Source organism: Muntiacus reevesi, chromosome 10 (genome assembly GCF_963930625.1).
Source record: "Muntiacus reevesi chromosome 10, mMunRee1.1, whole genome shotgun sequence".
Classification (NCBI taxonomy): Eukaryota; Metazoa; Chordata; class Mammalia; order Artiodactyla; family Cervidae; genus Muntiacus; species Muntiacus reevesi.
Genome location: NC_089258.1, coordinates 62455788 through 62474737, shown reverse-complemented (window position 1 = coordinate 62474737; position 18950 = coordinate 62455788). Strand labels below are relative to the sequence as shown.

General features: G+C 37.2%; 1 protein-coding gene across 2 annotated transcripts in view; it reads right to left on the bottom strand.

Moving 5' to 3' along the window:
* Positions 1-1066: 1066 nt before the first annotated feature.
* The window catches only part of MSR1 (macrophage scavenger receptor 1), a 76255-nt gene continuing 58371 nt past the window's right edge, over positions 1067-18950 (bottom strand). For both annotated transcript variants that reach the window (XM_065946805.1, XM_065946806.1), the window contains exons 9-10: positions 14422-14610; positions 1067-1843 (exon numbers count right to left, since the gene is read on the bottom strand). In XM_065946805.1, the coding sequence (XP_065802877.1) occupies positions 1710-1843; positions 14422-14610 (323 nt within the window). In that variant the 3' untranslated portion in view covers positions 1067-1709. The remainder of the gene's footprint in view (positions 1844-14421; positions 14611-18950) is intronic.

Genomic DNA, 18950 nt, shown 5'->3' with positions numbered 1-18950 from the left:
TAGAAGTCTATTTTTCTTATTACTTCCCTGAACAGTTTTGCAAAGCCTATTTCTTGTGGGTAGTCACTAAAGCCTCTGTTCCTTAGCTTTCGTTCAGCTAGTGTTTTTGAATGCTAGGAGCTAAAACAACAAACAAACCTCTACAAAAGAAACCCAAACATACCCAAAGAAAAGCAACAATAACAGCAAAACCCACCGCTTTCAGTATCTGCAGATCGGTTCTATGCTGAGGGGCTCCTTCAACACTTAATTACAAAACTACACTTCGGGAGTAAATCACCTATGTACATCAATTAGAAGAATGTACTGTGATAAAGTACATTTTCAGCAGATCATTTCCAGTAGTTCCAATTCCAACATAACATTTTTGCCTTTGCAAGTGAGAGGGCACGAAGTCTATTATCTGGATACTGTTTGTGAAGACTTTAGGATATGAAAAAATGCTTAAGACCATGCTTTTGTTTATCATCATTAAAGAAAGAATAGTAGGGCCATCCTGTACTAGTGGTTTTCTAATCACATGTTTCTCTGAGTTGGGCTTGGAAAACTTGAAAATTATGTTTCTCGGGGCTGAGATTAAGCTGAATTTCAACAGAAATTGCTAGTCTTTCTACCTGTACTTCTAGAAAGCAGGTCACAGTCACTGAGCTATTGGATGAACTTGGCACTATTCTGGCTTCTCAGGGTCATCAACCCTTTAGTGGTGAAGATTACCTCTCTCTCTCTCTGGGTTGTAAATATTGACTCTTAATGAAAGACTGCAGAGATGGGTCACTGAAACTTCCTTCTGCCAGCAGGACATTTGCATGCTGTTAATTAAAACTGAGTAAGTAGATATACTTACCTTTTAAACACAGTCCTAGAATCGTAACAAATTACTCAGTTTAAAATGTATAGCAAGCTGAGCTCTATGTTATAAAATGACATTTTTGATCTGCTAATTATACGGACACATTTAGTGATGGTGGGCCTTTGCTTTTTCTCATATGTCTTGCTTTCAACTAACTTAATGGTTCAGTATAAAAGAAAAAATAAAAACAACAAAACTGTCAACACTTGACCATGTCAAATAATCATGTTATTATTAATGACCATGTGATTAGTCATGTTAGTAATGACTTTGTCAATATTTGAGCAGGTAAAACCTGATGAGTTTCTCATCATGGCCAAAACATATCATGAACATTGCTATCTAATTGCTAAATTACTGCACAGAAATCTTGAGCTAAGATTCTTCCTTTAGAAATGTGTATGGGTTGGAGATTTTGCCAACTTGGCACAAAAGAAAACTTTCCAACCCTCTCATTATTCAAAAAGTAATTACATTAAAATCAACTAAATAGATTACAAAGAAGGCAAAAAATGTAATCTTGTAGTGAAGATACAAATTGTAACCAGTGATTGGGATGTGTTTCCATTATCACTGGCATTTGTAATCCAGAAGCCTTAAACTTCAATATATGCAATTCAATATATGTCATTATATTAGAAGATGCCATTTAAAAACCTAGAGAACTTGAAATGGTCTTGATATAGGTATTTGAAGCATATACGAAGCTATCTTCTATGTTTATCCAGTGATTTTTAAATATTCCTTTTCTGTGGACAAAATTCTTAATTTCTTAAACATTAATTAAGCTGATTTTAGTGAAGCAAAGAAAAAAATCACTTTGTAACAGTTTAAAAAATGTGAATGAAAATATGATGTGTTATGTTGTGCAAGTGACCCCAGCATCTTCGTCGTGCGAACAGACTCTCACACCCCACTGTCTAATTCTGCACTCTTCAATGGATGACTCTTTCCCAAAACAAAATACTTCATTCAGCCATATTGGACCTGTACCTGCAAAAATCAGATACAACTGTATTAATAAGTATAGTTTAGTGTTTATGTTTGTGTGGAACAGTCATTAATTTATTCAATAATTAAACAAAAAAATGTGTTGTTCATTATCCACATACAAGCTCTGTGCTCTGTATTAAGATTCAAAAATTAACTCCCTGCCCCAGAAAATTTTATTTTCTGTCAGTGTGTAAATGACAAAAATACTAAGTAATAAGAGCTCTCATGAAGTTTAGCTTTTCATAGATATTTTAACGAAATCATAGACTAAAGAACTATTGATTTTCTCCAAGGATTTAATAAATTTTATTTTTAAAAATAAGGAGGGAAATAAGCTTTATTAACAATGGATATATGCTATAACTTAATGATCTAAACATATCTGGTAGGACGTGTATCTAGAACATATGTGATTCTGCAGTTCTTTTCTTAGCTTCCTATGTGTTGCAGTTTGCATGTGTCTGATTTACCAGGTATGTTATCTATTTTTAATTAAACTAAGACTAACACAATCAGCAAAGGGCTTACAAACTATCCTGCAAGAAGACTACAGATTATTAATTGCAAACACAAGCAAACAAGAAAATGGCAGAGGTAACATATACTCTTTGTCTGAAATCTTCCTCAGACACATTAAGGAAAAACAGGTTGTCAGCATATGCTACCTAGAAGATAATTAACTAAACAAACTTAACTGGTACTTTCAAGATAACATTATTTTATCAGTGAATAAGAAAACAACAATTTTTTAAGGAATTCATGGCAAGAAAAGATAACTTTAAAATGAATGTTTGGCAATGTTTTTCTGATATTCTCTAAAGATTTTTTAAGTGTATCAGATATAACAGTTTTTTCTTTCATACTTAAGGCACTTGGGAACAAACTCTTTGAAAAAACTTCTACATGAATGATTTCATTTGGTTTTGTTAAACATATAATATTGCAAACCTCCTGATGAATTTTCAAGAACATTTCATGTCATCAAGAAACTGATGATTTAGCAGCGAAATTCCAATAAACACCTTTGCAAAACTGTGGATGGTAAATAAATATCTTAATACTGTAAGCATAATCAATAATGCACTTTTTCCATTTGGATCAATATGATGTTAAAGAGTTCTCTTTCAGTCACAAGAACTATATAAAGCATGTTTAGAAGCAAATTCAAAACCTAGAAACATACCTCTGTGTAACTCTAAAAGCTAAATGAAGATTTGTTTTTTACAGAGGAATATAAAATGGCACATATAATTCCACTACTCTTAACTGATTTTTCAAATAATCTGTGAGTTAAATAAAAGTTAATAATATGTGCATGACTAATGTGCATAATTGTATAGTAGCATGTGCCTATAATATACAACTAAATTAACAGATATTGGAAATTTTGTAATTGCGATGTGGATAATATTTGACAAAAGCTTAAAAAATGAATGAAGGTTTTCCATGTGTTGAAAAGATGTCATTCCATATAGTGGGGGCATCATGAAAATGTACGATGTGTTAAAACAGTGAATGGTCTTCTGGTGTCTGTAACAGAGTGTATTAATGAGGGGAGGAGGACTCTTTGGGAAGGTTGGATAGGAAGATAGGACCATGCTATAAACATTATTGGATTGTATAAGTCACCAAAAAAAAAAAATATATCATTAGAACTATATTTCAGAATTTTAAGTCTGGCAGAAATGTTGAAGATGGACTGAAGAAGAAAAAAAAATCTATAAGCTAAAGGAGCACTTAATAGGATGTTTACATAGATATTTCCTGTAAAGACTCATGTTTTTATTTACTTTTAGAATTAGGAAATTGTAAGTTCCATATATAAAATAAATAGGTGCACTTATTTAATTTTTGAATATTTGTGCCTTCACTAGAAATATCCAAATAAAGACAAGTATTAATAATATTTAGGTTTACATTATCAAAGTAATTGGGAATAGTATATTTGTCATTTCACATAATAGTAATTAAATCATTAGTATCCAAATAATGTCTCTATTAGACAAGCAAAAGTTTTCCTGGGCTGATCAACTAGAAGAATAGTAACTTGGAGAGCTCAATTATTTTATGAAATGTTTATAAGAGTAATAAGCCTTTTCAATTTGAAATTTTAAGGCAGATAAAAAGGAAAAGATTAGAGGAATATGATCTTAAAATCAGAAGCCTAGCCAGTAATAATCTTTGGTTTCTAAATTGTTCTTACTAGGTATATTGTGGTCCCTTTGGTGTTTGTGAGTAATTGTGTGTATGAGTATGTTTGTATGTGTGTGCATTTATTTTAAATATATAAAGACTATCTAAACTTTTGGGAAACTTCCCCAAAGAGCTACTCAACAAGATAGGCAAATAACAACTGGACATATAATGAAACGATTTTCCTGCTAACGTGGAAGGGAGTCAAAACAGTGGGGCATTTATAAATTGTATTTATTACATTTATTTATTACGGTTCAGTTCAGTCACTCAGTCCTGTCCGACTTTTTGCAACCCAATGGACTGCAGCATGCCAGGCCTCCCTGTCCATCACCAACTCCCAGAGTTTACTCAAACTCACATCCATTGAGTCGGTGATGACTTCCAACCATCTCATCCTCAGTCGTCCACCTCTCTTCCCACCTTCAATCTTTCCCAGCATCAGGGTCTTTTCCAATGAGTCAGTTCTTCACATCAGGTGGCCAAAGTATTGGAGTTTCAACTTCAACATCAGCCCTTCCAATGAATATTCAGGACTGATTTCTTTTAGGATAGACTGGTTGGATCTCCTTGCAGTCCAAGGGACTTTCAAGAGTCTTCTCCAACACCACAGTTCAAAAGCATCAATTCTTCGGCACTCAGCTTTTTATATAGTCCATCTCTCACTTTCATACATGACTACTGGAAAAACCATAGCTTTGACAACAAAGTAATGTATGTACTTTTTAATATGCTGTCTAGGTTGGTCATAACTTTTCTTCCAAGGAGCAAGCATCTTTTAATTTCATGGCTGCAGTCACCATCGACAGTGATTTTGGAGCCCAAAAAATTAAAGTCTGTCACTGTTTCCATTGTTTCTCCACCTATTTGCCAAGAAGCGATGGGACCAGATGCCATGATCTTAGTATTCTGAACTTTGCGCTTTAAGCCAACTTTTTCACTCTCCTCTTTCACTTTCATCAAGAGGCTCTTTAGTTCTTCATTTTCTGCCATAAGAGTAGTGTCATCTGCATATCTGAGGTTACTTATATTTTTCCCGGTAATCTTGATTCCAGCTTGTGCTTCCTCCAGCCCAGCATTTCTCATGATGTCCTCTGCATAGAAGTTAAGTAAGCAGGGTGACAATATACAGCCTTGACGCATTCCTTTCCCAATTTGGGACCAGTCTCTTGTCCCATGTCCACTTCTAACTGTTGCTTCCTGACCTGCATACAGAGTTCTCAAAAGGCAGGTCAGTGGTCCGGTATTCCCATCTCTTTAAGAATTTTCCAGACTTTGTCGTAATCCACACAGCCAAAGGCTTTGGCATAGTCAATAAAGGAGAAATAGATGTTTTTCTGGAACTCTGTTGCTTTTTCAATGATCCAATAATGTTGGAAGTTTGATCGCTGGTTCCTCTGCCTTTTCTAAATCCAGCTTGAATATCTGGAAGTTCATGGTTCATGTACTTTTGAAGCTTGGCTTGGAGAATTTTGAGCATTACTTTACTAGTGTATGAGAGGAGCGCAATTATGCAGTAGTTTGAGCATTCTTTGGCATTGCTTTTCTTTGGGATTGGAATGAAAACTGTCCTTTTCCAGTCCTGTGGCCACTGCTAAGCTTTCCAAATTTGCTGGTGTATTGAGTGCAGCACTTTCACAGCATCATCTTTTAGGATCTGAAATAGCTCAGTTAGAAATCCATCACCTCCACTAACTTTGTTCGTAGTGATGCTTTCTAAGGCCCACTTGACTTCACATTCCAGGATGTCTGGCTCTAGGTGAGTGATCATACCATCGAGATTATCTGGATTGTGAAGATCTTTTTTGAAAGAGTTGTTATTTATTATAACTTATATAAATAAGCATAAGTGAAACTTTTGGTTTTGTAGTGACCGAGAGCATGAGAACAGCATGGTTTCATGGCCTCTGCACCTTGGGAACTGTGATGCTTTCATTCTACAATTTCTAGATCTTGTCACCAGATTTATATCTCAGCAGTGCAGAATTTTTACAATCCAGGAAAAGAGAATTAAGCATGAGGATCCTCTCAATAGCTGAAGCGACCAGAAGGGCCATCCCCACAGGGGCAGCTCAAGACAGATACTATTCAGTCCATGTGCTGCCATGTGAGCCTAAGTTTCTAGATACCATAGTAGGGAAATTCATGAATATTAGAATGACAAAGGTGCAGTAAAAAACAAGAATGAACATGTAAGCCCACTGTTTTAAGGATTTATTGTGTGGCAGAAAGTATTCAAAGTACTTTTGAGCTGTTACCTTACTAAATTCTCAAACAGTCTTAAAAAGTTAATAAATGCTATTTCGGGGTCATGATACTGTTATGGAAAGTGAAAGACAGAGAGAAGTCGCTTTGCCCTAGGTCACACAGCTAGTGCCTGATGGAACAAGTATTCCCGCCCTGGGTGTGCCCACTGCCAGGGCCTTTCATCAGAGGTTTACTGCAAGCCCTTGCATCGCTGTCTGCATTTGTGTGCTCAGCCATACACAACTCTTTGCAGCCCATGGACTGTGGCCCTCCAGCCTCCTCTGACCATGGGATTCCCCAGGCAAGAATACTGGAGTGGGTGGCCATGCCCTCCTCCAGGGGATCTTCCTGACCCAGGGATCAAACCCATGTCTCTTAAGCCTCCTGCATTGGCAGGAGGGTTCTCTACCACTAGCGCCACCTGGGAAGCTCCCGCTTACCTCATACTACAATGCTTTTCCCGCCGAGAACACATAGGTGTGATAAATATGTTATGTAATTTAGTAACTCTTGTGTTACGCTAAACCAAAAAGACTCAGGTACAGTGAACATACTGGGTCTTTTCATATATAATTTTACAAATTTACTTCTAATAACTTTGTAAAATATTGGCAATTATTTCCATTTCACTGATAAATAAATTGAGACTCAGGGAGGATGTATGATTTTCTCAAAATAACAGAGAAAAGAGAGGCAAGGAACAGAACATGGTGACATTTAAAACTTGGTGCTATTCATTGACTATAGAGAAGCCCAAATAGAGTTATAAAAATTATTTTCAAGTATTTGCTATTTTATTTTTATATTAATATATTCAGGACTATCAACACAAAGGATACATTTGTTTAATACTTATTTCCCATCTCCTTCCAAGCTGCTTTCTGCATTAAAAATTAATGTCAAGGTAGAATAAAATTCATAAAATTTTATCTTCATATGCACTTCAAAGATTAAAAAACAGATCTGTTTTTATTTCTGTAGGTAACGACAGTTACTGAAGGACTTTTGTCGTTGCTGCTGTCCTTGTTATTTTTTGCCTCTGAGCAATCCTTTCTACTAGTGGAAACCATGAAAAATTGATGTATGTATTTTAGGGATGGTTTTATTCTCTAATCCTACCTGTTTATCGTCTATTTCTCTATCTACCTAAACATCTATATATCTACAATTTCCTTTACAATGTGAAAGCTGCATAGGAAGGAAAAACTGATTTTGTGTTTCCAAAAGCAGACAACAAAACCTGTCGTCCATGGCTTCTAGGGTTTTGTGAGCCTGGTTTGCGATGCTTAGCAGTGTGCTTGACAGGTGATACAATTTCCTCTTAATTCCTCTTTAAAACAAGACAAATATTGATATTTCTTTGAGGGACTTGAATTTCTTTAATCTTTCGTAACCACTGCTTTTATTTTAAAAAAGTAATCATATTTCAAACAGTAGCCAGATACACAGTGACATGGTAAGTTTTGAGATTATCTGCTGAATAAGATAAGTGAAGAAGCAAAAAATCGCTAATGGTTAAAGCCTCTGAATGAATTTTAATTACATCCAGTCAAGACTGGGTGACATGTATTTACATCACTTTTTAGATTTCTGGTTGGGAAGTGCTTTGTCAACAGCTTCTTCTTTGAGAAAAGCATTATGCTTTTTCTTTTTTTGGGGGTGGGAGGCCAATGTTAGAAATGAAGTGGGAATCAGACTAGAGAATGGGTAAACTTAGATTATAGTTCTAGATTTTAGTTTTTTGGTTCTGGAGAAGCTACTTATTTTCCCTGTTTTATTATATATGCAGAAGAGAGGGGTGGGGCTGAAATAGCTCTAAGATTTCATTTACCTTTACAATTCTAAGATTCTGAAGAAGCAAGCTCTTTAGAAATGAAGTTTTTAAGGTTAAAGAACTTAAAAGGACATTCTGTCCAGTGGAAGGACAAGGTAAGGGATGAAGGTTGAACCCTGCCTCAGAATCACCATAACAGCTATATAAATTTGGGTGTTCTGTGACAGTTCTGTCAGATTTACTTAGTTTTCTAGGAAGAATGGGGCTATAATATCTTTCTCAAAAGCACTGTGAGCACTAAATGAGATCGCATAGCAAACACTTGATAAACAATATTATTTCATACTTAGTATTTCTTTGTTAGATGAGCAACAGAACAGACATGTTACAAACTCTATTAGGCTCTATGAAAGTGAAAGTGATAGTGTTAGTAGCTCAGTTGAATCTGCCAGGCTCCTCGGTCCATAGAATTCTTCAGGCAAGAATACTGGAGTGGGTAGCCATTCCCTTTCTCCAGAGGCTCTTCCTGACCTAGGGCTCGAACCCAGGTCTGCATTGCAGGCAGATTCTTTACCATCTGAGCCACCAGGGAAGCCCGGTTCTATATCAGGCTCCATAATATCTCACACATAAACATTTATATTTGAAAACTTTCAATGCACAGGGATCAGTATGTAAGAATTGGCAGTTCTGACCTATTGATGTATTTTATTTATCTTTGAGATTGTTTTTACTCCCAATCAGTAAGGGATGGTTCAGAGATGCAGAGTTTTATTTTTGATCTCCTTCAGTTTAGTTTTATAATTCTTAACATTCCACTCAGAAAATTGAATATGGAACATGAAAGGGGTAGTGCACAAAAGAGAGCATTTATGTTTAGACTTTTCTTCTGTTTCTGCTTTTACATTTGGAGCTTCAGCACCAACTCCCTTAAATTTAGGAGAAGGATGAGATGGCTGCTCCAGAGCAGGTTCTTATTCCTGCATCAGCCTACAGGCTCAGACATGCCTGGAACAAACTCCCGGACTACCGCCGTCCCCTGATAAAGCTCATCCAGGTTTGCTACAGGGAGCCCACTGGGAGAGAAGAGGCTCCCTCTCTCCTCCTTGCTCCATGCAACAGCAAGCACCAGAAGCTTCTCAGTGCTTCTTTAATGTAACCTTTTTGTCTCCTCAGGAAAAAGAAAGAACATTCCACTTGATGCAAAAGGCGCATCCAGATGAAAGAACCCATTTAAAGGAGTGAGCTTTAAGCTTTGTTCCTATGAATCCTTTTACTTGCAACACTAGTTGTTCTTAAAGCTAATAAGGATTATCTCTAACAAGCCAGGTTTGCTATTTTAAAATGAGAAGGAACAAAATAAAAAAGGAGAGGGGGAGACTGTGGGAGACTGTGTCCAGAAAATGGTATTCTTTCTTTAACAGAAGAATTATACAAAGGAGATAAATTTAAACTTTTGTCTTCTTGTTTCAATTTTGATAATAATGTACCATATAGCATTAATCTGATTCTTCTTATTTTGCTATGAGAATGACATATAATTAAAACTTTAATGCACCTTCCTCCTCTTCTCTGCTCTACACCTCCCCACTCATACCTCTAAGTTTCCTTGCCTGCTTCTCTTTTGCAGTCAAAGTGGCTTTCTCCTTTACCTCCTGAGTAAAACTGTAAATTTAAAATGGAAAAATGAAGAGTTTAAACAGCTTCACCTGAAATGGTGGTCTGTCATGACTAATCCAGAATCAGTTTATGTTATAAACCTGTTTCTTAAAATACAATGTACACTGAAGCAGATCATGAAGTTCATTTTTCAGATTCTGTTTCTTCAGAACAAATCATCTCAGTTCTATTTTTCTCCCAGACCACCTTGCTTTACTATTTAAAAATTCTTATCATCATTCTTCCATTGTTTGGGACTGAAATCTACACAGAGAGCTGAAACAGTGCTGGGGGTGTGTGTGCAGCAGAGCAGGGACCTTACAAGAGAATGTTACACAGAACATTCTTAAGTCACACCTCTGTATTGCAGGAAACCACATTCAACTTTTCCACTCTTGGAACATCATGAATGTCACTCTACGATGTAATACCAATCTGACATCTCTACCTTTCAACTTTCAGCTTCCCTGTTGGCTCAGACAGTAAAGAATCTGCCTGCAATGCAGGAGACCTGGGTTTGATCCCTGGGTTGGGAAGATCTCCTGGAGAAGGGAACAGCTCCCCACTCCAGTATTCTTGCCTGGAGAATTCCATGGACAGAGGAGCCTGGCAGGCTACAGTCCATGGGGTCGCAAAGAGTCGGTCATGACTTAGTGACCTTCACCTTTCAAAGAGGATAGTAAATATGTAACTATACAGTTAGTGGCCCTGCTCCCTGTGATCTTGTCACTCCGGAGCAATGCTGTGAGTGCAGCTTCATACTGGACACTTTCTAGATGCCACTTCTTTTCAGATTCAAAACAAATATTTGCTGTTCAGTTGCTCCACCATGTCCAACTCTTTGCAACCCCATGGACGGCAGCACTCTGGGCTCCTCTGTCCTTTACCATCTCCTGGAGTTTGCTCAAACTTATGTCCATTGAGTAGGTGATGCTGCCCAACCATCTCATCCCATGTCATCGCCTTCCCCTCTTGCCTTCAATCTTTTCCAGCATCAGGGTCTCTTCCAGTGAGCTGGTTCTTCACATCAGGTGAAGAACACTTCTTCAGCATCAGTCCTTCCAATGAATATTCAGAACTGATTTCCTTTACGATTGACTGGTTTGATCTTCCTGCAGTCCAAGGGACTCTCAAGAGTCTTCTCCAACACCACAGTCCGAAAGCATCAATTCTTTGCCACTCAGTCTTCTTTATGATCCAACTCTCACATCCACTCATGACTACTAGAAAAACCATAACTTTGGCTATACAGATACAAAACAAATCTGCCAGGTTGTTATTGATAGTCTAATTTTGTTGGAAAGGAAACAAAGTCTGAGATATTAAGTATTAAAGCTAAGGTTTCCCCTTAGTTTATAAAACTTTTTGGTCTTTCCAGTTCAATTCAGAAGCACTTAAAAATAAGAGTGGAAAAACAAAAATCTAACATTCCTCGCTGTTTTATTATAATAAAACTCTAATGTATAGAATCTCCAGCTATCATAAATATATCAGTTCAGTTCAGTCACTCAGTCCTGTCTGACTCTTTGCAACCCCATGGACTGCAGCACACTAGGCTTCCCTGTCTACCACCAACTCCCAGAGCTTACTCAAACTCATGTCCATCAAGTCAGTGATGTCATCCAACCATCTCATCCTCTGTCATCCCCTTCTCCTCCTGCATCAGGGTCTTTTCTAATGAGTTAGTTCTTCGCATCAAGTGGTCAAAGTATTGGAGTTTCAGCTTCAGATTCAGTCCTTCCAATGAACATTCAGGACTGATTTCCTTTAGGATGAACTGGTTGGATCTCCTTACAGTCCAAGGGACTCTCAAGAGTCTTCTCCAACACCACAGTTCAAAAGCAGCAATTCTTTGGTGCTCAGCTTTCTTTATAGTCCAACTCTCACATCCATATATGACTACTGGAAAAAATATAGCTTTGACTAGATGGACCTTTTTTGGGAAAGTAATGTCTCTGCTTTGGAATATGCTGTCTAGGTTTTTATAGCTTTTCGTCCGAGGAGCAAGCATCTTTTAATTTTAATTTTACTGTAAATACATAGCCTCACTGAAAATGGATGCTCATTTTAGAGAAGTAGCCAGTTATCTGGAAAAAACTTGATATGATTGTTTCCATATAGCCAAAGCAATCATTTCACATGAGACTAAATTCTATTGTTTCCTATTTTAATAATAACCTTTTTTGGTTAGTATTTCAGAATATTTATTTTATTCATTTCTTACCAGTGTTCTAGACTAGAAATCCCTAGTGCTTTAGATTAGAAATCCCTAAAGAAATAAGTAAGAATGAATGAAATCTGAGGGGAAGGCGGGGAGAGTATTTTACTTGTGAAACTAGGTCTTCAAGTTAATGGAAATTAAAATTATAGTCTTCAGTTGTGTGTTGACTGTCGGCTTTAACCTCAATGGGAAAACAGCTTTGAAATTTATGGCAAGGCTCCATATTCAGAAAAGGAATAGAGCTGGGGTATAATGTCTTATTCTGTTTCCTCCTACAGTTTATATTTGAAATGTTTTTTATATAATTATGTATTTTATATAAATGGCCTTTCATGTTACAGATCTTAGTTACCATAGAAATGGAATCTCTCTGAAAAGAACATTATAGAAACTCAGATTGGAAGATTAGTCTTCCTAAACAATTAGCTGATTCATTTGAGTTTCTAGTGATGAATAGTTGGGGATTTTTTTCTTTTTCCCTTCTCTGAGGGAAAAAAAAATCTAGCTTATTGATATTTAAAACATTTCACTTGCAGGTAAATTTACAGGTTCATGAATGATTTTGGTCTGACAGTTTTCAAGCTGAGGAGGTTCTGAAAGTGTAGTGTAAATGGAAAAATTCGGAAATTCCAATAATCTATTTGGTGGTGGCAACTTATGGGTATTTTCTATTTCCTTTGTTTCTTCTATTCTGAGCTTTAACACACAAATTAAAAACTGGTGGCCAGGGGCTTGAACAAAACAGAATAGAAATTTTCACTATCACCACTTTCTTTCAGTCTTGTGTTTAGCCTCTCTATGAATTTAATTATCCTTCTGGTCTCTAAAGACTTTAGAACATGGATTCCTGCTAAAATTCATCTCTTAAATCTGATATAATAAATTCATTTAGGTAAAGGAATAAAGGATATAATTGTGATCTATTAACACTATTTATGTGTTTAGCACAATGCATGACAGAATTATTACTCAGTAAGTTGTAGCATAATAGTACTAAACACAGGCTTCCCAGGTGACGCTAGCAGTAAAGGATCTGCCTGCCAATGCGGGAGACATAAGAGACGTGGGTTCGATCCCTGGCTTGGGAAGATCTCCTGGAGGAGGAAATGGCAACCCACTCCAGTATTCTTGCCTGGAGACTCCCATGGACAGAGGATTAACAATATGTTTCATGAATATATAGATCATTAATTTAAGAAGTCTATCCTGTTTAGTCTTTTGATATAATAATTTGACATACTCCACTATTTTATTATTATACATAAGATTATCTGGTAACTGTTCAGTTGCCCAGGTGTGTCCAACTCTTTGTGACCATGGCCTGCATCACGCCAGGCAGCCCTGTATCGCATACCTGGTAATGCCGCTATGTTATGTCCATAATTCTGCATACAATCTCTATTGCCATTACCTCTCTAGAAGAATAACTAATGCAATATCAAGGCAGTCAGATCTTTCTCTCTTTTTTTAGTCACTATCAGCTTCAGAGATACTAGTTACTTATCACATATGGACAGAAGAATTACAAACAAGAAATACTGACTTTAAAATTCTAGTTTATCTATACATGGCTACTTAATCTGTCCTTCAAAACTGAAGCACTTATATATGTTTAATCATACATGAAACCTAATATTAAGATGACTATGTAGGGGGAAAAAATGAGTAAAAATATCATGGGTAAACTTTCAAATATTTTGTCCCCTGCAAATTTTCTCCCACACTCTTTTAATACATTCGTAAAACATGTTACCGAGCCATCCAGATGAAAATACACAAATTTACATGCAGTAAAAGAATTATTCATTTCAACCTCACATGGAGGGGAAAGTAAGGTTTTCAGTCCCTATTTCCCATCACATTCCTTAGAGGAGAAGTCATAACCGGCAGGCATAGAGAGCCCGCAGAGTTGCCCCCTTTTCTTTCAGGGTTTCCACTGCCCTTTCTGAACGAGGAAATGGCAACCCACACCAGTATTGTAGCCTGGAGAATTCCATGGACAGAGGAGCCTGGCGGGCTACAGTCCAAGGGTTTGCAGAGAGGCGGACAAGACTGAGCGACTAGAAGGAAGGGGTGACTGGGAGGTAAACGCAGAAGCGGGTACCCTGCCCCCAGCCTCAGTTCCAAAGAAGAGAGAATGGGGGAGCATAAGGCATTGCCCAGATGCCCACAAGACCCAGAGAGGTCAGTGAGTGTCCCAGGAGTCAGGGCTGGTCTACAACTCACTGCTTCCTGTTGTTCTGCTTTGCCGATCATTTCCCGCATTTCCTCTGTGTTACATTCTCCAACTAATCAATTGAATCCAAAGGAAATGTAGACCTTAAAAGGTGTCTGAGAGCATGTGTCTTTCCCTTAAATCTCTTTTCATTCCTACTTTCTAGGAAAGGCCTGTAAAAAAAATTCTACTTCCTATTCTATATGTTCCTGACTCTACTTGATTATACCTATTGGAGAATGCTTACATTTCATTAAAAAAAAATTTACCTTTTCCAAAATGAGCTCCCTTATGCACACTTTGAACACCTTTGTATCCCAAACTCCTACACACGACCAGTCCTCCACGCAGTTCCCAGCGGTCGTCACACACGGTGCCCCACTGGCCTTCGTGGAAAATCTCCACTCTGCCTTCGTGAGGGCCGCTGCCACCCACCAATCGGACTGTATTAGAGAGTCCTGTAACAGAAATAAGCAGGGCTTAATTATATAGACTACATATATATATATACACACATACTGCTTTATAATGCTTTTTCTTAAAAAAACCCATCTTTTTCCAGTAAGTTCAATTATTGTAATAAATATTAAACTCTCTAGCCCCACCTATTGGGAAAGACTTTAATTGCAAACACTGTACATCGTGGTCAAATCTGAAGAAATCTCCTCTTTCTTGTGAATCTCTTCCAGTAACTTTAAAATTTAACAGCTACCAGTCTCTTAATGTTATAGAGATTTTATGATGTTTTATAGTATCATAAACATAAAAATAGACCAAATATCCCATTCTTCACCAAGATAAACAAAATAACAACACCGGTCTAGAAACAGCAAGGCTCTTCCTTGTTACAAGGTCCCTGGATTTTATCCCAAAGTGTTTTTCTTGTTTTGTAAAAGGATTAATGAGATAGGAATTAGACAATTTTTGTTTATTTTGAGAAACTGCTAAAGAAATAAACTTTGGGAAGAAATATACCATGTCTATAATAGTAAAAGTAATTTTGCTCTGCAATGCCTAAGTAATCAGAATTGCCATACGTGCTGTAAACTTTTATAAAATCTTGATCATGTGCAGCAATAAAAGTGTCTCTTTGCCTTCTTTAAAAGCAACATATACATTTCAAACCTAAGAACAGGTAAATAAAGTGGATAATTAGTATTACAAAAAGTTTCACTTAAAGTTAGAAAATATCTTTAAATAACCTGTACTATTCTAGTAAGTATTTGTTTAAGAATATTTGGCTAAAAATGAGAAAACAGAAAAGGCAGAAAATAACTTTTAAAATGTATTTAGTGCTAAATAAAAATAACAATATTCTCTAATAATTAAAAAAGCCAATGAATTAAACACAATGCTACTTAAATATATCTTTTCAAATACAAGTTTGAAGAACATCATATTATAAAAAAGTACAATGTGACTGTTACAACGAAAGTATCTCTGTAATGTGAAAATGGAGTTTTAGATTATGGGTTTTCAGAACTCAGTTACCTAAAGAAAAAGTAACTTTTTTTTTCTAATTTCAGTAAATTTTGTTTGAACAGTAATCTAACAATGTGTAAAGGAAAATAAATCATTTCCTACAAGCCTGACTGAACCACTCAGAAACAGGAAAAGCAAACAAATTAAATGCAGTATTATAATTACAATTATTTTCTTGATTCTTCCAAAATGTTATTCAGTGCTAAATAATGAATTCATGCAATAATGCCCAGGTGCATAAGCCCTTTTTCACTTAATAAACATGAGCTATAAGCATTAAAAACATTTTTAAAAAGGAAAATAGCTTGCTACTGCAGTAATCAAACGTCCAATTACTGGGTAACCCAATTGTTCACTGTAAATGTCTAAGAAAATAGGAAATGATCCAGGAGCAGATTGTGTAAAGTTATAAAATACTAGAGTCGTGTAATAGTAATTAGTGTCACTCCCAAGTGTTTAAATTTTACACAAGTCAGAAATACCTAAGCACAACATGTTTACCATGATTCTATGAAAAAATAGATGTCACATTCAAACACATGATTCTATGAGCTTGCCTTACTGCCCAAGTAAGTGTACAGAAGTTTTCTCATTGTGGGTTCTTTCCCCCCTTACAGCTCCGAAAATGCCATTAAGGCCTGGCTTGTCCTGGATCAGTGGTTCTCAAACTTTAGTTTGTCTTAGCTCAGACTGCTACAACAAATATACCATGGACTGAATGGATTAAACAATATTAATTTCTCACAGTTCTGGAAGCTGGAAAGTCCAAAAAACAAGGTGCTGGCAGATGCAGGATGGGTTTAGCCAGCTTCTTGTAGCCGGCTGCCTTGTGTCTGCTGTGCGCAGGTGGCCTTTCCTCAGTGTATGTTCATGCAAAAAAAGTGGTAGAGAACAGCTCTCTGGTCTCTTCTTGCAAGGCCACTAATAGAGGAAAACAGTAGAATGGGAAAGACTAGAGATCTCTTCAGGAAAATTAGAGATACCAAGGGAACATTTCATGCAAAGATGGACACAATAAAGGACAGAAATGGTATGGACCTAACAGCAGCAGAAGATATTAAGAAAAGGTGGCAAGAATACAGAAAAAACTACACTAAAAAGATGTCAATGACCCAGATGACGACAATGGTGTGATCACTCGCCTAGAGCCAGACATCCTGGTGTATAGTCAAGTGAGTCTTAGGAAGCAACACTATGAACAAAGCTAGTGGAGGTGATGGAATTCCAGTTGAGCTATTTCAAACCCTAAAAGATGATGTTGTGAAAGTGCTGTACTCAGTATGCTAGCAAATTTGGAAAACTCAGCAGTGGCCACAGGACTGGAAAAGGTCAGTTTTCATTTCAGTCACAGTGAAGGGCAATGCCAAAGAAGGTTCAAACTATCACACAACTGCACTCATCTCACACTCTAGCAAAGTAATGCTTAAAATTCTCCAAGCCAGGCTTCAACTGTACATGAACTGAGAATTTCCAGATGTTCAACCTGGATTTAGAAAAGGCAGAGGAACCAGACATCAAATTGCAAACATTTGTTAGATCATCGAAAAACCAAGAGAGTTCCAGAAAAACATCTACTTCTGCTTCGCTACGCCAAAGCCTTTGACTGTGTGGATCACAACAAACTGTGGAAAATTCTTCAAGAGACGGGAATGCCAGACCACCTAACCTGCCTCCCGAGAAACCTGTATGCAGGTCAAGAAGCAACAGTTAGAACCAGACATGGAACAAGGGACTGGTTCCAAACTGGGAAAGGAGTATGTCAAGGCTGTATTGTCACCCTGCTTATTTAGCTTCTATGCAGAGAACATGATGCGAAATGCTGGGCTGGATGAAGCACAAGCTGAAATCAAGTTGAAATATCAATAACCTCAAATAGGCAGATGATACCACCCATATGGCAGAAAGCAAAGAGGAACTAAAGAGCCTCTTGACGAAGGTGAAACAGGAGAATTAAAAAGCTGGTTTAAAACTCAACATTCAGAAAACTAGGATCATGGCATCTGATCCCATCACTTCACGGCAAAAAGATGGGAAAGCAATGGAAACAATGAGAGACTTTATTTTGGGGGACTCCAAAATCACTGTGGATGGTGACTGTGGCCATGAAATTAAAAGCAGCTTGCTTCTTGGAAGAAAAGCTATGACCAACCTAGACAGCATACTAAAAAGCAGGGACATTACTTTGCCAACAAAGGTCCATCTAGTCAAAGTTATGGTTTTTCCAGCAGTCATGTATGAATGTGAGAGTTGGACCATAAAGAAAGCTGAGTGCCAAATAATTGATGCTTTTCAACTATGATTTGGAGAAGACTCTTGAGAATCCCTTGGACTGCAAGGAGATCTAACCAGTCAATCCTAAAGGAGCTCAGTCCTGAATATTCATTGGAAGGACTGATTCTGAAGCTGAAGATCCAATACTTTGGCCATCTGGTGTGAAGAACTGACTCATTTGAAAAGACCTTGATGCTGGGAAAGAGTGAAGTTGGGAGGAGAAGGGAACAACAGAGGATGAGATGGTTGGATGGCATCACCGACTCAATGGACATGAGTTTGAGCAAACTCTGGGAGTTGGTGATAGACAGGGAAGCCTGGCGTGCTGCAGTCCATGGAATTGCAAAGTGTCGGACACAACTGAGCAACTGAACTGAATCCCATGACAGGGACCCTACTCTTCTGATCTCACTTAAACCTAATTAGCTCCTTAAAAGTCTACCTCCAATTACCATCACATTAGGATTTCAGTATATAAATATGAAGAGGTGGGCTCAAAGACTGTTGGTCTCACACCCAGAGTTTCTGATGCAGTAGGTTTTGAGCAGAACTCAAGAATCTGTGCTTTTCACAAGTTCCCAGGGATTTCCCTGGTGGTCCAGTGGTTAAGACTTCCTTTTCCCGTGCAGGGGGTGTGGGTTCGATTTGTGGTTGGGCAGCTAAAGTCCCACATGCCTTGTGGTCCAAAGAAACAAAACAAACAAAACAAAACCATAATACAGAAGTAACATTGTAACAATGCAATGAAGTCTTTAAAAAGTGGTCCACATTAAAAAAATAAAAAAATTCAAGTTCCCAAGTGATGCTGATACTATTAGGTTCCATACTTCAAGAACCACTAACCTAAAGATCACATTATACATTTTAAAGAGAAAGCATGTTATATAAGAAGCAACTATTGATACTTGTATTCAATCCTTTGACCTCATTTATTTCAAAAGAATGGCTTGTAGATTTCTTCCAAATTCCTTGTGCGTGTAGGATTTTAAGGGAGATTTAATTCCTTAGTGCCAAATATGTCTAGACATGCCTATGCTTATCTCTG